General features: G+C 53.7%; 2 protein-coding genes across 2 annotated transcripts; one reads left to right on the top strand and one right to left on the bottom strand.

Moving 5' to 3' along the window:
- Positions 1 to 650: 650 nt before the first annotated feature.
- On the bottom strand, positions 651 to 11,708 carry SNCB (synuclein beta). Its single transcript, XM_049775782.1, has 5 exons — positions 11,552 to 11,708; positions 6,846 to 6,887; positions 6,638 to 6,756; positions 1,953 to 2,042; positions 651 to 1,356 (listed from the first exon to the last, which is right to left on the bottom strand). Exons 1-5 carry the CDS (start codon positions 11,670 to 11,672, stop codon positions 1,324 to 1,326), a joined length of 405 nt encoding a protein of 134 aa, XP_049631739.1. The 5' UTR covers positions 11,673 to 11,708; the 3' UTR covers positions 651 to 1,323.
- Positions 11,709 to 16,216: 4,508 nt separating this feature from the next.
- EIF4E1B (eukaryotic translation initiation factor 4E family member 1B) lies at positions 16,217 to 19,895 on the top strand. Its single transcript, XM_049775641.1, has 7 exons — positions 16,217 to 16,234; positions 16,345 to 16,526; positions 16,895 to 16,990; positions 17,912 to 17,975; positions 18,582 to 18,695; positions 18,825 to 18,964; positions 19,781 to 19,895. Exons 1-7 carry the CDS (start codon positions 16,217 to 16,219, stop codon positions 19,893 to 19,895), a joined length of 729 nt encoding a protein of 242 aa, XP_049631598.1.
- Positions 19,896 to 22,769: the final 2,874 nt, after the last annotated feature.

Raw genomic sequence — 22,769 nt, 5'->3', positions numbered from 1 at the left:
GACGCGCCAATCAGAGCGGCGCTCTCGTCCTGCGGAGGCGGGCCCCCATCATCGGCCCGCCCAGCCCAGCCCCTTCCCTGGCCTGGCAGTGTCAGGGCCCCCAAAGCCCAGGCAGACGCGCTGCGGGCTCCGGGCAGCGCCTTCGAGCTGATTGATGCAGGGGCCCACCGGCCGGCGACGCACCTTCAGCCTCAGGCGCCCTGCTGGAAACAGCAGCGGCAGCCCGAGCTCGGCTCCCCGCAGTGTCCGTGGCCTTGGGGGGTTTCCTGCCCCGGGGTGCAAGAGTCTGCGGTGCCCACCCCGCCGCTGGTCTCGGAGGCCCCCCCGACCGGCCCGCGCCCGGAGGCGCCTCCCGCGCTGCCGTCACCCGCTTTCCCTCCACCCGGCCCGGCGGGCTCCTTAGAAGCCAGCAGGCGGCGCATCCTCCGGCCTCCTGGCCAGGTCCTGGGCGTGGGGATGCGGGCACAGGTGGGCAACCGTTGCCCCCACCCGCCTGTCGTCCGATCGGTCGAAGGACGAGGCCAAGACGAGATCTGAGGCGGCCCCAGCCTAGCTGGTGGTGCGTCCGAGTGTCCCCAGAGAAAGGACCCCGTCCCCGTCTGTCTGCCCCAGTCCCCCAGCCCTGCCCAGCCCTGCCGTGCGGCGCCAGCTACAGACAGATTGGCTTTATTCATGGACACAGGGGCGGCCGGGCCCGCCCCCCGGACACGCTCACACAGGGGCTGGGGTCACTTTCCATGCCACGATCACGACACATGACGCCCGCGCTGGGAACCCGGCCGGCTGGAAGAGGGGAGATGGCGCAGCCTGGCTCCGGGTTTGGGGGTGAAGACAGAACTAAGAAGGGGCTGGGGCTGAGGGAGTGGAGTGGAGTGGAGGGGGGAGCCCTCCTAGTCTCCTCAAGGGTGGGTGTGGGGAGCTGTCACTTATCCGCTCTTGGCTTAAAAACACAGAACATGCGACATCCTCTAGACGCTGGACGCGAGGGGAGGGGGGTCGGGCAGGGAGCTCCGTGGGGGCGGGCGGGGCTCCAGACAGGGCTGCTGCCCCGGCCCAGGCCACACACCCGGGTCGGACACGGGCTGGGAAGGAGAGACGGATGGACAGACACGAACACAGGCTCCGAGGGGGCTGCCCCGGAGCGAAGGAAGATCTGGACTCATGTGTGCATATGTGTGTGTGTGTGTGTGTGTGTGTGTGTGTGTGTGTGTGTGTGTGTGTGTGTGTGTGTGTAGGGTCAAAGGACAGCCCTGGCTTATTTTTGGGGGGGATAGGGAAGAGGGAAAGGATTGTGCTGCTGGTGGGGGCGCCGTCCTTGGGCCCTTACGCCTCTGGCTCATATTCCTGATAATCCTCCTGCATGAGGGGGTGGGAGAAAGAAGAAAGGGAGAGAGAAAGAGGGAGAGATGGGGAGAGAGAGAGAAATAAGAGAGAGAATGAGAGAGAGGAGAGAGAGAAAGAGAATGAGGGTGAAAGAGAGAGAGGGAGAGAGGGGGGACAGAGGGGAGAGAGAGGAGAGGAGAGAGGGAGAGGGAAAGGGAGAGAGAGGAGAGAGAGGGGAGAGAGAGAAAGAGAGAGAGAGAGAGAGAGAGAGAGAGAGAGAGAGAGAGAGAGAGAGAGAGAGAGAGAGAGAGAGAGAGAGAGAGAGAGAGAGAGATTGTTGAGAAAGGGCTGGATCCTGGCCCTGAAAAACCTACTCCTCCTCCCCATGTTGCAGAGCCATGGGGAAGCATGGCATAGTCAGCGTGCTCCTGGGGTGGGTTCCAGGCCAACCCCTCTTTTTTTCCCTTCCCACCCAGATGCCAGCTCTTGGGTCCTGAATTCCAGATAAGTGGGGATGGGAGGGCTAAAACGCCCAGATCCAGTATTCTCCTGCCAGGGAATTCCCAGCAGCAGGAGAGGTCAGTTCTCCTGAGAATGCCCCGAGTCCCACCAGCCATCATGCCTCTCACCTGTGGTGGCTCATCATAGCCCTCCCCTTCTGGCTCCATCATGGGCTCTATCAGAGGCTCCTCACCAGCTTCCTGGGCCACTTCCTCTGGCTGTAGGCAGAGAAGGGACGGGACTGGTCAGAATCGCTGGGGAGGACCCCCTCTTCTTGCTTCCCCGTACTCTAAAACTTTTGACTAATTGGTCCAAAGGAGATGGCTGGGCTTTGTATGACCAGAACCTTAAAGTACAGGCCAGAGATCTAGAGTCCAGGGAATTGGGCGCTCGCCTTGCAGATGGTCCACCCAAGTCAGTCCCTGGGGTCCCTGAGCCGGCCAGGAGTGATCCTGGAGTGTAGAGCCAAGAGGAAGCCCTGAGCACTGCTGGGTGTGTCTCACAAAAGCAAAATAAAATGAAATGAAATAAAAAAATATCTTTTGGTGTGCCTTGGAAGTGAGGAGAAGGTGTGAGGTGTGGAACCCACATTCCCCCCTTCACTACAGGAAGCGAGGATGGGGTCCCCAGAACACCTGTCAGCTTCCCTCTTTGCCATCATCCGGCTGCCTGGCACACAGGGTGGCAATCAGCACACTGTCACACCTATTTCTCTCTCTCCTCTGTGGAAGGCTCTGGAGGACCCCAGGGAAAAGCTGGGAAGCTGTTCAGGGCTGAAGGGAGGTGGAGTGGGGCCAGGGCGCCTGCCGGGGCTCTGAGCCATTCCCCTGCCACCTTCTACCCGGCCTCCCCCAGGGCCCTGCCTGGCCTGGTTTCTTCAGCTGCAGCTATTTTAAGCAAAGCTGGAAGCAACAACTCATGGCGCAGCTTGGATGTGTGAGTTAAGACTCTCCCTTCCCCCTGCATCTGCTGCGGGGGAGGAGTGAGGAGGTGAAGGTGTGAATGCTGCAGGGCCACCCACCTGCAGACCAGCACAGGCTCCCAAACACTGGTGGTCAGGCTGGCATTCACACAGTCACTCAGGGGAGAACTAGTCTGTGCCCCGGTCATTTTGTTTTCTTTTGGGGCCACACCCGGCAGTGCTCAGGGTTTACTCCCTGCTCTGCACTCTGGGATCACTCCTTGTGGGATCAAACCCACGTGGGTTGAATGCAAGACAAGGATTCTATCCACTGTACTATCATTCTGCCCCTTCCCAGGTTTTCTTGTTTGGGGGCTATATCTGACTATGCTTACAGTTTACTCCTGGCTCTCTATGAGTTGCAGAGACTGATTCTGGCTTGGCTGTGTACAAAGCAAACACTTTGCCTGATATTCTATTTCTCTGGCCGTGCCTGTGTCATTTGGAAGACACCCACTTCTGCACATTAGGTGCAACCACTGTCCCTAATCTTCTGAGAGGAGAGTTTTAAGAGCCTGGGGGCCAGAGCAAGAGTACAGTGGGGAGGAAGCTTCCTTGCCATGGATGACCCAGGATTGATCCCCAGCATCCAATTCAGTCCCCTGAGCCCACCATAAGCAATCCCTGAGCACCACCAGGTATGACCCCCTCCAAAAAGAACCAAAACAAAACAAAACAAAACAAGTCTGAGGAGACTGGAAGACAGCCTAGCAGGCAGATTCAGCTCTTTTGCCTTTGTCTGTCCACTGGAGGTGCCATATTATGACCAGGCTCCACCAAGGCAAGGGGCCAGAAATGCCCATTGGCCCAAAGCTGTAGAGTTCTTCCCCCTAGATCCAGGAAGCACCTAGAGTTCTGAGGGGAGGCGTGGGAGAGGGGAAGGGAGAGAAAAATAGGAGCAGACTGAACATATGAGCCCAGGTGTTTGGTTTTGGGCCATACCCAGCTGTAGACCATACCCAGGTCTTACTCTTGGCTTTCTGCTGAGGGATCACTCTTGGCACCACTTAGAAAAACCCATGTAGTTCTGGGGATCGAACCTGGGTCAGATGCATGCAAAGTAAGCAAGTAACCTATTAATCTCTCTAGCCCAAGAACCCTGGGTTCTATCCCTGGCACTGCATGATTCCTTGAGCACAACAGGGAGTAGCTTGAACACTGCCAGGAGTAGCCCCTGAGCACTACCAAAAACAAGCATACTTTTTATTTCAAACCCCAGATCAGGACATGAGAGATAGTACCATGAGTGAGGCACTTGCCTTACATGCAGCCCACCAGAGTTCAAGCTCAGCATCCATCCCATATGATCCCTGAGCATCACCAGGAGTAGCCCCTGAGCATTGGTGTGTATGGCCCAGGAATTATGGAGGAGGAGAAGGAGGAATTTCCCAGGATCAGAATCATCACAGAGCGTACAGAAGTGATCCCCTTCCCCCAAAAAATACTTAGGGAAAAAAGTCAGAGATAGACACCTGGAAAGGCACACTGCTTGTTCACACAAGACTACTGCTGCATTATAAATATTGACCTTGGGGACTCCCCCAGAGAAAATGTCAGGTGCTAGTCAAAGGCAGCTCTGCCTAGGCCTGTCCCCTGCCCCAGTGCCTGTCCCTGCCTTATCACTAAGCAACTCTAATGCCCTAGGTCTTTTTTTTTTTTTGGTTTTTGGGTCACACCCGGCAGTGCTCAGGGGTTATTCCTGGCTCCAGGCTCAGAAATTGCTCCTGGCAGGCACCGGCCGGGATTCGAACCGATGACCTCCTGCATGAAAGGCAAACGCTTTACCTCCATGCTATCTCTCCGGCCCGCCCTAGGTCTTATTTATCAACCTACCCCCATCCTTCATTTTCTTTGACAGGAGGGAAGATTTGATCTACATCTGACAGTACTGGGGGCCACTCCCAGCACAATGCTTAGGGAGTGCTCTTGGTGGTGCTTAGGGAGTGCTCAGGGATCAAACTCAGGATTCCTGGGACCAAAGAGAGATAGTCCAGCAGATAAGGAGCTTGTCTTGAGCATATCAAAACCAGGTTTAGGGGACGCTGGAGAGATAGCATGGAGATAAGGCGTTTGCCTTGCATACAGAAGGACAGTGGTTCGAATCCCGGCATCCCATATGGTCCCCCAAGCTGCCAGGAGTGATTTCTGAGTGTAGAGCCAGGTGTGACCAAAACCAAACCAAACCAAACCAGATTTAGGGACTGGCTGAAGTGACAGTACAGTGGGTAGGGTGTTTGCCTTGCATGCAGCTGACCAAGGCTCGATCCCTGTGCATCCCATAGGGTCCCCTGTCAGGAGTGATTTCTGATTGGAGTAACCCCTGGGTGCCACTGGGTGTAGCCCCAAAACAAAAACAAAACAGGTTAAAAATTCAGCACCACATATGGTCTCCAAATTGGTCAGGAGAGATCCCTGAGCAGAGCCCAGAGTGAGTTCTGAGCACAGTGGGACAAGGCCCAAAACAAAACAACCACCAAAAATAATCCACCATAATATACATACACACAAAAACAATTCTGAAACTCCTGTATGCAAAGCCTGCATTCTAAGCCCAGCATTCTATCTCTTCCTTAGGAAGGCACTCTGGCTTTGGAGTATGTTATGAAATCAAGCTAAACCTCAGTCTCTCCATGCACAGCCAGTGGTATTCAAGAGTTACTCCTAGCTCTGAGCCCAAAAATCACTCTTGGCAGGCTTGGAGGACCATATAGGATGCTGGGATCAAACCCGGGTTTGCTGCATGCAAGACAAATGCCTACCTGCTGTGCTATTGCTCCAGACCCCCAAAATCAGTGGTTAAATCAGTGGTTCTTTTTTTTTTGTTTTGTTTTGTTTTTTTTGTTTTTGGGCCACACCCTGTGACGTTCAGGGGTTACTCCTGGCTATGCGCTCAGAAGTTGCTCCTGGCTTCTTGGGGGACCATATGGGACTCCGGGGGATCAAACCTCGGTCCGTCCTAGGCTAGCGCAGGCAAGGCAGGCACCTTACCTCCAGCGCCACCGCCCGGCCCCCAAATCAGTGGTTCTTAAAGTGGAGTTTGGACTTGTCCCTGGGCCTTTTGTGATTCTAAGGATGGAGCCAGTAGGCTGGGCTTCTCCTGCCTGATAAGTAGTGCTGATGGCTATCAAAAGAACCTATAAGTCTAGCATGTCCATAGTGCCTGCCTTAGAGATCAAGAATCACAGCCAAGGGACCAGAGCGAGTGCATAGAGCAGGTAGGGTGTTTACCTTGTTCACCCCCAACCTATGTTCAATCCCAGATATCCCATATGATCCCAGGTGGTAGCAAAGAGTGATCCCTGAGCACAGAGCCAGGAGTAAACCGTGAGCAACCAAACCAAGCTAACAAACAATAAAATAGAGCACAGCTGAGACCTGCTCACAGTTCGAAACTCAGGAAGGTGAGGGTTCCAAGTAGCCAGATCTTCCCCTCATCGTATGCGCCAATGGAGTGGTCTTGTTTGGAAGAGTGACCGATCGCCCCCACTTTTGTGAAGCAGGTCTGCACAATCCATCTGTCCCACTAGCTCTCCCCCCCCCCCCTACGCTTGCCTCAGGACCTTTGCAACTGCTGCTCTGCCCTGCCTGAAACTCACACAGCATTGGTCAGCCTCGTGGGGGTATCAGCTCCAAGGGCACCTCCTAAGACAATCTCCCAGTTAAAGTCACCACATTTCTTTCCCCTCCTCCTCTTAGCACCCCTGGCAACCAGTCATCTTGGTTACTGCTTTGCTTTTTCCTACCTTGCCCAGTCGGAGACCCCTTCAGAGACGCAGCCTCCTCAGGCCGCCTCTAGGAGGTCCTGGTCACCTAAGTACGGTCTTGCGTGGGCGTGGGTGCCCGCTCGCTCACCTTCAGGTCAGCCGGGAATTCCTCCTTCTTTACCAGGCCTGTGGCGGCCGCGATGTTGCCGGCCCCGGAGAACACTGCTCCACCCAGGTGGGACGCCTGCTCCTTGGTCTTCTCAGCCACTAGGGCGGGAAATGGCGAGGGGCTCGTGGAGGGGTGGAGCCCCCCCCAACACCCCGGGATGCCCCCACCTCCCTCCTGGGGGCCATACCTGAGGCCACGCCCTGGACCACGCCCTCTCGGGTCCTGCTTCCTGCGGAGAGGAGGAGGAAGTGAGGCTAGGGCCCAGGTGAGGCCAGGGTTTGAGCCCTAGGTGCACCGCACAGGGCCCTCTGAGCCTCTCTTCAGCATGAGGCTCGCTGGTTTTCGCTACCGTCTGCTCCTCTGCATCCTGGGTGCTGCTGGGTGCACTGCAGTGTCAGACACAAGAAACCCAAGCGTACCTGGGGCCGAGTTTGATCCCTGGCATCCCATAGGGTCCCCCAAGCCTGCCAGGAACGATTGATTTCCGAGCGCAGAGCCAGGAGTAGGTCCCAAACGAACAAACAACAACAAACCCCCCCCAAACCTCAGTTCACATACAAATCCCACCCCAGCTCCTAAGTGACTTAACTGGCTAAAAGTTTGGGTCTTTCTGATCCTCAAACTCCAGCACTGGGTTTAGGGCTGGGATGAGAAACTTGCTGAAGGCTATGTATTTAAATAGGTGCCTGGTCTCCCACATTCCACCTGTACCCATCCCCACCACGCCCTTCTTCCAGGGCCCACATTCTAACAGGGGTGCACCTCCCTCCTCCCAAGTGCTAACTGTCATCCCTTGTCCCCACTGGTGGCCAACACCCTTGGGTTGAGGGGAAGATTGTGATATGGCCTCAAAAATATGGGGGGGTGTTGATCTGAGGTGGTAACTTGGTAACACAGGGGTGCTCAAGGAAGTGGGGTCTCCCATCCTGAGACCTTGCCAATCACACCAAAGCAGAGGGAGCCAGAACTGGATATCTGGAGAGACAGAAGTTGTGCAAGGTGATGTGGGAGTTGGGTGGTTTGGGGGAAATATGGGAAAGAAGACTTCTCAAGGAGAATCAGGGTTAGGCAGACCAGGAATAAGGGGAGGGCAAGCTGAAGGCGTCCCTATGCATTCCCCCCATAGACATTTACTAGCACCTGCTCTGTCACAGGCTTAGGTACCACCACACTAGACATCTGATGAGAGAGGGGGACAGGGATGGTCAGGTGTGACTCCACCCTGATACTATGTGTAACTTAACCGGCAAGACCCCACCCATTGCTGGGAGGGGCCTTGGGAAGGTTAGATAAGGCCTTTGACCCAAGGGATTAGGGTCTTTTGCCAGCATGGAGGTTGGAGAAAAGATGGCTGAAAGGAGTTAAGGAGCAGGGCAAGCTAAGAATGGCTGAATGCTTAAATAGGTTTATGATATAGGCCACACAAGTGATGGCCAGGGCCAATAAAGATGTTATCTCTCATGAAGCCTGTCTGAGTGAGTCTGATTCCTGCCGTGACCACCTGAAGTTGCTGACCCGCCAGTTAATGGGGGATGGAGCCACATGGCCAGGGCCTAAGGACAAAGGCCTCCATCCACCATCCAAGCCCTACCTAAGGGCTGTAAGACTACAGTCAGGTTCCAGGGTCAGAATCTCAAGTCTTACATTGATTACATTGGCCCTTCAGGCTCCAGCCACACAGGAGGGGAAAGGTGTGCTACTTGGAGCTATGTTAGAGCAGTGTTTGGGGTCAGCATAAAGAGTCCAGAAACCAGGCAGGCAGCAAAGCATGAAGTTATTCCCCCCATTTTGATCTTTGTTTTGGGGTCACACCCAGTGATGCTCAGGGGACCTTGTGAGATGCTAGGAATCGAACCCTTGTGTGCAAGGCAAGTGCCCTCCTACCCCCAGAGATGCCCCCTTAAAGGCCAGGGTAAAACAGCGGAAAAGCAGGATATACCAACCAAAGGGGGAAGGACGGGACCAAACTTGTTAAAAGAAAATGTCCATAGGCTCAATGGATCTGCAGAGCAAAAAGAATTGTAGAACAGGGACTAGAGGTAAGGTGCCTGCCTTGCCTGCGCTAGCCTTGGACGGACCTCCGTTCGATCCCCCGGTGTCCCATATGGTCCCCCAAGCCAGGAGCGACTTTGAGCGCATAGCCAGGAGTAACCCCTGAGCATCACTGGGTGTGGCCCAAAAACCAAAAAAAAAAAAAAACTAAAAAAAAAAAAAAAGAATTGTAGGAGAGAAAGGAAGGGGGGAGAGAGAGAGAGAGAGAGAGAGAGAGAGAGAGAGAGAGACAGAGAGACAGAGAGACAGAGACAGAGAGAGACAGAGAGACAGAGAGAGAGACAGACAGAGGGAGAGAGAGAATAGAGTAAAAAGAATGGGAGAGAGGCTAGAGGGGTAGGGGTGTGTGTGTATCTACAGAGTAAAAAAATCTTAAGAGGGAGGTTAGAGGGTGTGTGTGTGTGTGTGTGTGTGTGTGTGTGTGTGTGTGTGTGTGTATTAAGCCTGCCCCATCTTTATCCTCTCTGTCCTAGTCCCCATGAGGGGCTCTGCCAGCAGGCCTCCCTGTGATCCATTCTATCCCCAGACTACTGGGCATCTTTCTAAACTGAAGTCAGACACACCAGTTCTTCAAGATGTTAAGATGCTTTTTTAGGGGAAAAGAGAGATAGTACAGTGAACATGGCAAAAGTCTTGCATACATCAGACTGGATTCAATCCCAGGCCATAGAGTCCCCTGAGCACCCCTGGGAGCAATTTCTGAGTACATAGCAAGGAGGAAGCCCAGAGCATTATTAGGTGAGGCTCCAAAACAGTCTGAGCATATTTCTGGCACCATCTCCTCACTCCTTGGCACCTGTGTTTCCTGCTCCCCTCACCCCTCCCAGGCTCTTTAATCTTTGGAGAGGAGGGCCTACTCAGCTCAAATGCCAGGGAGCTCCTCAGAGACTGAGCAAAGGATAAAGGGTGGGGTGGGGGCTAAGGTTGTAACGATAATACAGTGGGTCAGCACATAGCTTGCAAGCGACTAACCCAGATTCGGTCCCCAGCATCCCATATGGTTCCCTGATTAGTAGGAGTGATTCCTGAGCTAAGAGTCAGGAGTTATCCTTGATAGATTTATTTATTTAATTTTCAATCCAGATGGGATGTGAGGGATCAAATCCAGTTGCCACGTGGAAAGCAGACTTCAGGAGTTACCCTTGAGTACCTCCAATTGTGACCCAAAAATCCAAACAAAACAGAAGATGGGGAGGGGAATCCTCCTGCAACTTCTAAGTGGTACATGAATATATGTTGCACAATCATCAATCTGCTGGGTCCAACAACCCCACATGCTCAGAGAAGTTCTGAATTACCTCTTTGAGAAGTAGAAGTAATTCAGGGGTGGGGCAGAAAGGACTTTTTTGGGTTTGGGGCAACAACTAGCTGTGCCCAGAAATTACTCCTGGTAGTCTGGGGAACCATATGGGATGCCAGGGATCAAACCTGGGTTGGCCACAGGCAAGGCAAACATCCTATCACTCTGGTCCCAGCAAGAAGTTTTATTGCCTCCCATTTTCAGAGGCACACTAGGCAGTTCTGAGGGCTTACTGCTGGCTCCAACTGCTTCCCCTTTTTGTTTGTTTTGGGCGACACCTGGTTATTCCCTGCCCCCTAGTCCCCATTCCTCTTTTTAGTGGAAGATGTTTATTGATATGGGCAGTGGTGTTCAGGAGATTTCAGAGATGGAGGCTAGGAAGGAATCATATTTTGTAAAGCCTGCACTCAGGTCTTGAGCTCTCTCTCCCAGATTTCCTCCCTTTCATGCAAGGATCCCTATGGGCTCCCTCTCCTTTCCCACTTAGGTTGACCAAATTTTGTTTTATTGGTTTTGGGACCACGCCCAGTAGTGCTCAGGTTCTTTGCTCAGGGATCCTGGTGAGCCTGAAGGTACACCATGGGATGTCTAGGATCTAATCGGGTCAGCCTCATGCAAGCAAAAGCCCTCCCCACTGTTATCCCTCGGCCTGAGTGATCAATTTTTTACAGCTGGATTCATCTCCAATGTCAGCTGGAAGCTCTGAGGTGGGTAGCCTCAGAGGAGAAAGGACAGTGGTGGAGCTCAAGTCTTGGGGAGGCCACAAGACAGAAAGAACCAGTCCAAAGTGTTCGTCAGGAGAGGGGCTGGAAGGGGACCCTAGTTAATAGCACTGGAGATGGGTTCAGCCTTCGGAGGGAAGGGATGCCCTTTAGGGTGACAGGTGCTGGGCTCCATCTCCAGCCTCCGGATGTATCCACTGTGTGTGTGACCTTGGCCAAGAAGACTGCCTCTGTTACTCTGGGAACCCCATCTTGCCCTGTTGTGTGGAAAGGCTGGGGTGGGAGCAGGATGCTGGCATTACTCACAGTGGGCTGGCTCAAGACCAGGGGAAAGAGAGAAGGCGACTCAGAAAGAGGACAGCAGTCAGCTTCCATCACGACGTCGGTTTCGAGCCTTCCGGTGGAGTTCCTCCCCTGGCCCCCAACTCCCACTCCCCACTGTCTCCTTGGCTGATGATCGCGAGAACACAGGCTGCCTACCGGGCTCATCTCCAAGGAGCTTGCAGGGTCTAACCCCTCCTGGTCTACTGACATAGACGATGACCTGCTAGGCCACCGCAGCAGCCTTCCTTTAGAGACCCGGGGCTGGGCTCCCCCTTCCCGCAGAGGGGCCGCAGATAGCGACAGAGAAGCCCCGCCCCGGGCCCAGTGCTCCTCCCCCGAGCCCTGTAGCTCCGCCCACGACCCCCATAACCCTGCCCACGACCCCCATAGCCCCCCCCAAGCCCCGCCGCCCCGCCCACGACCCACATAGCCCCTCCCCAAACATCACAGCCCCACCCACGAGCCCCATCGCTCCGCCCACGACCCCTCGCCCACCGACGTAGAGGACGCCCTCCTTGGTCTTCTCGGCCGCCTCGGTGACCCCCTGCTTGGTCTTCTCGGCGGCGGCCACGACGCCCTCCTTGGCCATGGACAGGCCCTTCATGAACACGTCCATCCTGGCGGCCTGCGGGGACGGACACGCGGGCGGGCTCGGGGTCGCGAGGGTCCCCCGCCCAGCCCCGGGAGACCCCCGAGGCCTCCGCGCCCACCCGCCCGCTCTCCGCGCGTGCCCCGACACCCCCGCGCCGGCCCCTGCGCCGCGCGGCCCGAGTCTCGGCGTCCTTGAGACCCGGGCACGCCGACGGGCGCCCCCGCCCCGCGCCCTCTCCGGCGCGCCGGGCATCCGCAGACCCCCGACGGACACGACCCCGCATCTGCAGGCCGGGTGCGGAGCTCCGCCCGCCGGGCGCCCCTCGCCCCGCATCGCCCCGCATCGCCCCAGGCCCTGCCCGCGCCCAGGACCCGAGGACCGCGTCTCACCTGGTGCGGGGCCGGGCTGCAGAGACGCGGCGGCGGCGGCGGTGCGGGCGCGCGGCGCGGGGCGCGGGGCTCGGCCGGGCGGGCTGGGCCGGGAGCGGAGCGGAGGGGACGCGGGCGCTCGGCCGGGCCTGATCGGCACGCACGGTGCGGCAGAGCAGGGCTCGGGGTGCGTGCGTCGCTGTCCCCGCCGCTCCGTCCGCTGGCGCCCTGCTCGCTCGGGCTCGGCTCGGCTCGGCTCGCTCCGGCTCCGGCTCCGGCTCCGGCTCCGGCTCGGGCGCTGCGGCAGCTCTGAGCTCAGCGCCCCCCCTGCCGGCCGCGCCGCCCCTCGGCCTGACTGACAGGGGGCGGGGAGGGCCGCGTCTCCGCGGAGGCCGCCCGTCTCGTCTCGGGGGCGCGCTGGGGACGCGCCCCGGGGGACCCCGAGACGTCACGTCACGGGCGGAGAGAGAGACAGACAGACGGAGACAGAGGAGAGCGGCAGAGAAAGGAGAGAGAAAGACAGACAGAGACAGAGAGAGGAGAAAGAGAGACAGAGACAGAGGAGAAAGAGACAGACAGAGAGAGGAGAGAGAGAGCGCGCGCGTGCCAAGATGAGGTGCAGGGCAAACGTGCAACGAGTCAACCCCTGAAGCAAACAAGCCTTTGTGAAAAGTGTTAGGAAAATATTCAAATAGCAGGGTGCAGGATGAGGTGACTTGTCATCAGGAGACTCGATAAGGAAAGCTTATCTGGGAAGGCTTCTGGAAAGATCTAAACGAGAAGAGCGCTCTCTAGAGGGGCCCTAAGGTCAAAGTGGACGAGGGGGAAATGCCTGCTGTAACAAAGGCCCTGGAGCAGGACTGCGCATAGAACCAGCTCAAAGGCCTGGCAGCTGTGGAGCCAAGATCCTGGATGGATTATTGTCTTGGGGGAGTTATGGTGGAGGTGATCAAAATGATCCTCAAAAGCCTATAATTCTGCCCAAGAAGCTGTGGGGCCCCAGAGGTAGAAAATTCTACGTAGAGTGTAGAAGTCTGTAAAGAAAAAAAAAAAAGTGACATGCAGGACTAAAGAGACAGTGCGGTGGGTAGGGTGCTTGTCTTGCACGTTGCCAAAAATAAGTGACTTTGGCCAGAAAAATGGGTAATGGCTCATGCATGTGACCTGGGTTCCATCTCCAGCTACCATAAAACAAACAAGTCTAGGTAAACCTGGGAACTGAGACTCAGGACTCCATAATATTTGAACTGTCAGATAAGGAGCAAGTGGGTTTTAGGTTGTGGGAAGAACATGAAAAAGGCACTGTAGTTGGATGACCTGGAGTGTGACAAGTGATGAATGGAATCAGGAACCGTCTAGCAAGACACAGGGTGAAAAAAAGAAAATGCTCACAGGCAACTGGCAGGATTGCAAATTGGCACATGCTTTTTGGAAGGCAAGTTGGCTGAATTTACACAAAACATAAACTGTATGTGCCCATGGAGCCAACAGTTCCCTTCTAGGAATTCATCCCTTGGATCACTACCCAAAAATATCCACAAGAAAACATTTGCCCAGGGGTCAGAGCGATAGCATAGTGGCAGGGTGTTTGCCTTGCACGCTGCCAACACAGGACGGTCCAGATTCGATTCTGGCATCCAAATGCCCCCCTCCCCAGTCTGTGAGGAGCAATTTCTGAGCCTCAGAGCCAGGAGTCACCCCTGAGTGCCTCCAGGTATGACCCCCAAACCAAAAGAAAGTTAGAAATAAAACATTTGCCCAAGATTCACTGTAGTAAGAATCCTGTGGGATCCACATTGGAGGATTTGCTGGTTAATTTCAGGATCCCATGATGGATTTCAGGCCTGCTCACCTTCGTAGTTTTAGCCAGAAGGCCTACCAAGTCCAAGTTTCTGCGACTTGTCAAAATTAAGATGCTGAGGGGCCAGGGGGTGTGGCTCAGTGATATAAGTTCTACTTAGAAGAGTGAAGTCCTAAATTGGCCCTCCCTCCAGCTCGGCTCCCTGCATCCACTGCCTGCTTAAGGCTTAAGGCAAAGCTTAAGGCTTAAGGCAAAGCTTAAGGCTCTGCTGTTTGGGGTCCTGGACCATAGCTGAGTGTATAATCCCTGGACATTGTAACAAAGAAGAGGAGAAAAAAAATAAAGAAAAAATCAAATACTATCGAAATAGACAAAGTGTTTACCTTGCACATGTCTGACCCAGGTTTAATTTGTGATACCCTGTTTGTATGTAAACATTTCAATGGAATTATTATGCTACTGACCCTACCCTGATTGGTGATTGTGCCCAACCCTAGGGTGTGACCTGGCATTCTGCTCCCACCCTAGGGTGGCACCTGATTCTGCTCCCATCATTGGATGGTACCTGATTCTGGGGTATAAAGCAAGGGTCTGTGAAAGAAAGGCAAAAGGCTTTTTTTCCTGGGGCCTATTCTGGGGCCTTTTAGCTTTGGCCTCTTCATGGAATAAAGAGCTGTTTTCTTCGGAAGCCTGACTGTCTGTTGACTTTCTTCCTGCCTCATTCACCTCAGAACCGCTGGCTGAACAGGGTAACAGACGCATGGTCCGAGCTGGAGGAGAAAGGCCTCATCCTCCATCCCTTCATCAGTCAACCCCATCAAGGGCTGACTTGCAACAATACCCGATATGGTCTGAACCCATCAGGAATGATTCCTGAGCACAAAGTCAGGACTCCTCAGCACTGCTGGGTGTGGCTCAAAAACCAAAGAAAAAGTCAATAAGAGAAATCAACTAAATGCTTTTTTTGGGGGGGGGTCTCACCCATCAGTGCTCGGGGCTTACTTCTGGCTCTATGCTCAGGGATCTCTTCTGGCTGAGTCCATGAGATCCTATGGAGTATAGAGAATTGAACCTTGGTTAGGCACATGTGAGACAAAAGCCTTACCTGTCCCCAAAGTGCATAATTTTTTTTTTTTTTTTTTTTTTTTTTTTTGGTTTTTGGGCCACACCCGGTGACACTCAGGGGTTACTCCTGGCTATGCGCTCAGAAGTCGCTCCTGGCTTGGGGGACCATATGGGACGCCGGGGGATCGAACCGCGGTCCGTCTCCTAGGCTAGCGCAGGTAAGGCAGGCACCTTACCTCGAGCGCCACCGCCCGGCCCCCCAAAGTGCATAATTTTAATTCTTCTAAAAGTTAGATGCCCGACTGGATTAGGGCTAGACAAGACAATTATAATACACAAAAATCACATTAAAATATACAAATCCACTCCAATTTATCAGGTGGGATATATATATATATATATATATATATATATATATATATATATATTGGTTTATGGGTCACACCCAGCTGTGCTCAGGGGTTACTCCTGGCTCTATGCACAGAAATCGCTCCTGGCAGGCTTGGGGGACCATAAGGAATGCCGCAATTCGAACCACCATCCTTCTGCATGCAAGGCAGAGCTCTACCTCTGTGCTATCTCTCCAGCCCCAGTTGGGATATATGTTATCAAGATCACTAATATATATCCTACTTTTTTTTTTTTGGGTTTTTGGGCCACACCCATTTGACGCTCAGGGGTTACTCCTGGCTATGCGCTCAGAAGTCGCTCCTGGCTTGGGGGACCATATGAGATGCCGGGGGATCGAACCGCGGTCCGTCCTAGGCTAGCGCAGGCAAGGCAGGCACCTTACCTCTAGCGCCACCGCCCGGCCCCTATATCCTACTTTTTGCTCTATAGGATTCACCTGACCATAAGACACAGTTTTTAGATGTTCTCTTCTGCACAAGGCTTCAGCTTCAGGTGGCATTCACTCCATAAGGCTTTTTTGGGAGGGGAGTGTATCTTCTTTCTCCTCTCCTCCTTCCCCTCCTCCTCCCCTTCCCTTCCTTCTCCCCTCAGGGACCTTGTGGGGTGCCAGGGGACTCAATTCAAGTCAAACACTGATGTGTTATTGCTCTCACCCCAGGCCCCAACTGATTCCCCCTAACTTGGAGCCAGGCTTCAAGCATGTAGCAGGGATAGGAAGCGCTTTATTGCCTACCCACCACTTGGTCCCTCATCAACCTCCCATTTTATAGTTGGGAAAGCTGTGGCTAGGGGTCAGAGCAGGCAGGATTTGCTGAGTGCTTGCAGATGCACCCACTTTCTCCCCTAGTTATCTCCTGCTTAAAAGGCTGCAGCTGGCAGCGGTAGGGGGAACTTGCCATTCTGATTCTGTGAAGCCAGATGGAATGGCTGCAGCAAGCTCTGTATGTTTGCTTCTTACCCGAACCCCCACTGCAGCTGGCTGATGTCTTGGTTGTGAAGAGCAGCGGGGCCAGTCTTTATAGCTCATCCTGATTTATTCTTCCTTTGCCAGACTAAAGAGGCTGATGGTGCCATCCTGGACTGCGAGAAGGACATGGAGAAAGAGGAGAAGGGAGCGGCAGGAGTGCCCTCAGGGACCCCCAAATCTCCTGGAGCTCCACTGTCTCTGAGGAGGAAGGGCTGGGATGATGGCACCACAGGGTTCAAGGTACAGCTGCACCCACTGCTGACCAGGTAAATGGGCCCCACTCTGTGGCCACTGAACCCCTTCCAGTCCCCAAAAGGCCAATGTAGGCAAAGGGTTGAACCTGGAAAATCCTTTAATCCTCATAGTCCATATCCCTGAAACACTTTTGTTGTTTTTTTGAGCTACACCCAGCAAAAGTCAGGTCTTGCTTCTGGCTCTGCACTCAGGAATCAGAATTCTGGCAGGGTTAGGAGGACCTTTTGCTATGTTATTACTGTGTTATTAATCTGGTCCCAAAACCCTGAAATTCATGGTAAAACACTTCCAAGCTTTACCTCCCCAACCCTGTATCTTAGAGACACTCTGGTCCAACTGCTGGAGGCCCTCTGCTACCTCCTGATCACCCCCTTCCCAGGTGGGCTCTGTGGTTCTCCAAGAATGATCGAAGCCGAGCCTGGCATGACAATCTGCACCTAGTCACCAAGTTTGACACCGTGGAAGACTTCTGGGCGTGAGTGCTATTGCCACATAGGGGGCTCTGTACTGAGGGACACATGGTAGGCCTCTGTCAACTGTACCCCTTGTCAGAAATCAGCTTCTTCACCTTCTTTCCCAGATCTTCCCTGGGTACTTTCAGCATTTGCCGAGAGCAGGAGCTTTCCTTCTGCTTGGGTCTATAGGCATGGGAGCGGGGTATTCAGTGGGGCTGGGGAATTTGCACCCACGCCAACTTCATTGGGAATTAGGGAGCCTAGGGAGTTAGTAAGATTATATCTTTGATGCGGCCTGTTGCACTGCTGTGTGACCTTGGCCAAGTCACTTGCCTGCTCTGAGCTGCTCTCAGCCACTAAGTGAAGATCAAGTTGTTTCAGAGTGTCCACAGGTGATCAAGAGGTATGTGTGTGTGTATGTATGTGTGTGTGTGTGTATGTATATTGGGGGTTTCTGAAAACTGTTGCATGAACTTTCAGATTCTACAAACAAACAAGTCCTCATGTTCCTGTACTGCTCTCAAGCAGTACAGGATCCTCGGGGATAGCTCCAGAAAAAAAGTGCTCTCTTTTTGTTTTGGGGCCACACCTAATGATACTCATGGGTTATTCCTGGATCTGCACTCCTGGAGGTGCTTGGGGATGCCATAACTTATGGCATATGGGATGCTGAGAAATGAACCCAGGTAGGCCAAATGCAAGACAAACGCCTCTGTACTATTTCTCTGGCCCCAAGACTCGTGCTTTGTGGGTTTAAAGAGGGACAGAATTCCCAGGAAAGAGGGAGGGAAGAAAAAGGCTGAAAGCTGGTAAGTGGGTTGGAAGCAGTGAGGTCTAGCAAGACCCCTGATGAAGCAGGGACAGTTGGAAGCATAGTGCTGGAGGGGGTAGTACTAAAAACAGTCACAGAAGTTCAGGTGTGTGTATGCACTTCTCTGTAGGGTCTACAGCAACATCACGCTGGCCAGCCAGCTATCTATAGGCTGCGACTATGCCCTCTTCAAGGTAAGCCTCCCAGAATGCAGGGTATGCAACTGCTTTCCAGTTTTCGCAGTTTTGGGAGCGTGGTGGTGTTTTTGTGTGTGGTGCCCAGGGCTTCCTCGTGGCTCTGAACTCAGAGATCACTCCAGGTGGCACTGGAGTGCCGGAGATTGACCCTGGGTCAGCAGCGTGCAGGCCAAGCACCCTCCTATCTCTTTCTGTCTCTCCTATCACAGCAACATCCTTATCTAGACAAATGGGGTGTCCTCGACATCCCTCTCTTTAGTTAAAGTGTCATTTCGGATCTTGGTGCCCAGAACGGCCAGGCCCTTCATGTATCACCTCCACCCACCTAGCGCTGGCTTCGCCTCCCACACTCCCACACTCCCCATCACTGATCTTACATGCTGCTTGTTGCTGGGAACTCGGTTCAATAAAGGAGACAGCTTTTGCAAGGTAACACATGTGGTTCGCAGAGTGCTTCCCCCCACAGATCTTTGAATAAATGGGGGGTGCGGGGCCGTTGGTAGTACCTGCTTTGTCCATAGTGGCTAGGGTAAAAACAGTTGGGGTAGGTTTCTGGACTTTCCACACCCCTTCAAACAAAGGGACTGCGTTCCTGACCCTCAGGAGGGCATAGAGCCCATGTGGGAAGACTGCGCAAACAAGAGGGGAGGCCGCTGGCTACTCAGCCTGGACAGGCAGAAGCGCCACACACTTCTGGACCGCCTGTGGTTGGAGACGGTGAGTGTGTGAGTATGGGGGTGGGGTGGTCCCCAGGAAATGGGCTGCACTGGCTGCTGTTAGGCAGTGGTCACCAGGCTGGCTTTACCGGAGCTCTCATCTGTGACCCCCTATTTTTTTTATGTCCAGCTTTTGTGTCTGATTGGGGAAAGCTTTGCAGAGCATGGACCGGAAGTGTGTGGGGCTGTTATCAATATTCGTACCAAGTGGGACAAGATAGCCTTGTGGACCAAGGAGGCGGAGAACCAGGACCGAGTACTGCACATTGGGTGAGGGTTGCCTCTGGCAGAGGGTAGGGTATGGAGTCTCTTCTAGGGATAAAGGTGAATACAAGGGGGCTGGAGAGATAGCACAGCGGTGTTTGCCTTGCAAGCAGCCAATCCAGGACCTAATGTGGTTGGTTCGAATCCGGGTGTCCCATATGGTCCCCAGTGCCTGCCAGGAGCTATTTCTGAGCAGATAGCCAGGAGTAACCCCCAAGTGCTGCTGGCTGTGGCCCAAAAACCAAAAAAAAGAAAAAAAAAGCTAATACAAGGTGACTTGGTCCCTGGAAAAACCTCTGCAAATCTCTAAGGCCACTTCTTTCTGACATGAATGAACTTTATGTTGTTGTTTTTGGGCCACATCCGGCGGTGCTCATGGGGTTCCTCCTGGCTCTGTGCTCAGAAATTGTTCCTGGCAGGCTGGAGGGACCCTATATATAGGATGTTAGGAATTGAACCTGGGTCTGTCCCAGATCAGCTGCAAATGATCAACCGCTGTGCTATCCCAAGGTGCCTAATTGTTAGAACAAGTTTTGCATTAAAGAGTTCTACTTCCAGAGCTGGTGAACTCGTAGAGTGGGTAGGCACTTGCTCAACTTGGTGTTGAGCCCCAACACTCCATAGGGTTCCCTGAACTTGCCATGAATGTGGCCCCCTAAACAAAAACAACAGAACAACAACAAAACAATAATAAAGTCTTCTCCCTGGTTAAGGCACGAAACAGTTACTGTGGCTGGTATGAGGTAGGGGCTCTAGGCAAACGACCAGGTTATCTCTTTGCTAACTACCTACCTCATTTTTTGACACCCCCTTATTTTGCAGGCGTATTTACAAAGAACATCTGGGACTCTCCACCAAGGTCATCATCGGGTACCAGGCTCATGCAGATGCTGCTGTCAAGAGCAGTTCCTTAGCCAAAAACAAATTCCTGGTGTGAGGGACCCTGAGTTTCACTAGGGCATTGAGTTGTACCACGCTCACTGGGTTGAACTCAATCTTTCCAATCCTGAGGTGAAGACATCAACTTTTTTTGAGGGGTCACAACCTGGCAGCACTTAGGGGTTACTCTGGCTCTGCGCTCAGAAATCACTCCTGGCTGGCTAGGGGGACCTGGATTCGAACCACTGTCTGTCCTGGGTCGGCTGCGTGCAAGACAAACGCCCTACCGCGTGTTATCTCTCCAGCCCCAGACATCAACTTTTAGACTTTCGGGATTTCCTCCAAACGGATCCCTTGGGCTTCCAGCTCTTGTGTTCAGGAGTGCCCTCTGGTGGTGCTCACTAGGCAGTGCCAAGGAAACAAACCAGGGTGGACTGCTGCTTTCCTTCTACTTCTATCTCTCTGGCCCTGTTAACCGGCATTCAGACGTGGGTTTAACTCAGAGGCCTGAGAAAACTCAAGGCAGCAGAGGGAAGAAACCCAAGTGTTCCTTGAGTGGTTGGAGATTAGGGCTCAGTGAATCATTCAATGATCCCGAACTTTTTTTTTTTTTTTAATTGTTTTGGGTCACATCTGATGGTACTCTGGGTTTATTTACTCTTGGTTCTGTTATCAGGGTGTCCATATAGGATGCTGGAATTGAGCCCAGGTCAGTAAGTACAAGGCAAACTCTGCTGTACTATCTCTTTGGTCCCAATGATCTAGCACTTTTTCTCTGCAGTTCTCAGCCCCAATATCCAATCATTCAGCACCTTGCACAGGACTGGGTGGGAAGGAGGCTGGGTCTAGAAACTACCGTATTTGCCGGCGTATAAGTCGACTGGGCGTATAAGACAACGCCCTAATTTTGTAGTTAAAACATAGGTTTAGGCCTATATTCGCTGTATCAAACAGAACGTTCCTGTGCTGCAACTGTATGTACCACAGTGAGCCAATCACAACAAGCAGAGGTTCAAAGGTTATACTGTAATAGATTTCCCCTCTGACTCTGGCCGATCTGAGCAGGCTTTTGACAGTGTAGATTCGGGTCCAGAACATTGTCTAATTTGCATGCATCAAAAGCCTGCTTGGATTGGCTGAGTTAGAGAGGCGGTTGGAGCAGCCTTGCAATGATTGGTGCAGGATCGAGTTGGAAAATTCGTTTTGTGGCAATAGTCAGACAATTTTTCGTTTAGAGGCATATTGAAACATTTTTCGGGATATACTCGGCGTGTGAGACGACCCCCGATTTTCGGTTGACTTTTGTTTCAAAAGTCATCTTATACACCGGAAAATACAGTACTTCTTCCATGTGCAGGGGGAAAATGGGTTCAAGGTCACAAAGTCTTTGGGGATAGAGATGGGGCTTCTCTCTTGTTGGTCACTTTGCTTCTAAACCTTTGTGTTTTTTGTTGTTGTTATTGTTCAGTTTGTAGCCTTGGAGACAGACGATGCAACTTCCAGTCCCCTTGATCAAGTGAGAGTGGGCCACTGAGTGTTTTCTTTTCTTTTTTGGTGGTTTTTTTTTGGGTCACACCCGGCAGTGCTCAGGGGTTATTTCTGGCTCCAGGCTCAGAAATTGCTCCTGGCAGGCACAGGGGACCATATGGGGCTCTGGGATTCGAACCGATGACCTCCTGCATGAAAGGCAAACGCCTTACCTCCATGCTATCTCTCCAGCCCCCACTGAGTGTTTTCTAAACCCCATTTCATCCTGCAGAGAGTGGTAGTCAAAGGCCTAAGGGGGGGGGGTTTGAGTCTTGTCTGCCGCAGGACCTGGATGAACTGCAAATGGGGTGGCTGGAAGATTAGGTGGTAGATTAGGATGGGTTAAGAAGTAGCTGAGCTTGATGCTCACATACTTTCAGGATCCTTTTCTAAATAAATACTTTGGAAGCTAATTGGGATGAGCTCGCTCTTTTTGACTTTTTTGACCACATCCAGATGTGCTCAGGATTTAGTCGTGGCTCTGCACTTGGGGGCCATTTCTGTCAGGCTCAGGGGACCGAGTGAGGTGCCTGGGATGGAACCCGGGATGGTCACCTGCAAGGCAAGCACTTTCCCTGCTGTGCTCGACTTGCAGCCTCTTTCTCCCTCGCTTGGAGGTGCTGGGCAGGGAACACATACGAGGCAAACCCTGTATGGCTGAGCTGCATGCGTCCCTGCGAGACGGGAATGAGTTTTAAGGACTTTAAAGCTGGATAAGCTAGAACAGCGGGACTCCTAGGTCTGCGTCTGGGGGACCTCGAGCCGCAGGGCTGCTCCAACCACCCAAGGGTTGGGGTGCTCGCTGGCGAAGCCCGAAGGTGCAGGGAGCGGGGCACTCGCAGGCCCAGAAGGCGTCTGTGTTGGGTTGCAGCCAGGAGGCGGGGAGCTGGAGTTGCCGGGAATTCGGGTTCCATCCTGAGAGGAAGCAGAGGAGTCCTCTCTGAGGACTCTCTCTCGGTCTCTGAGGCCAAAAGTCCCGGGGTTCCTCTTCCAAGTGCGCCCGTCCTCGGAGTCGCTCCCCTCTCGGCTAGGTGGGCTTCCTTCCGCAGCGAGGGCTGACGAGGACGGGCCGGTCCAGCTGCAGAGGCCGGTCAGGTGGCGCGTGAGGCGGGGGAGAACTTCCTTCGCTCCGAACGAGCCGCGCCACAGACGAGCATCCACCCCTCGGAGCAACGCGCTCAAGGACGCGCGAGGAAGGGCGGGCCAAGGCGGCTGCGCGGAGGGCGGGGCCTTGCGGCGCTCGCTCGGAGGCGGGGCTAAGTGGGCGAAACGACCAATCGAATTCTGGAAAGGCGGGGCTAGGGCTGCGGAACGCGGCGTTCCTATTGGGGGAAGCACGGCCGGGAGCGGAGCCAAGCCTAGCCCAGCCCAGCCTGAGGGTCTCGGGCTCGGGGGGCGGGTCCTG

Source organism: Suncus etruscus, chromosome 6 (genome assembly GCF_024139225.1).
Source record: "Suncus etruscus isolate mSunEtr1 chromosome 6, mSunEtr1.pri.cur, whole genome shotgun sequence".
Classification (NCBI taxonomy): Eukaryota; Metazoa; Chordata; class Mammalia; order Eulipotyphla; family Soricidae; genus Suncus; species Suncus etruscus.
This window is presented reverse-complemented; position numbering and strand designations above follow the sequence as displayed.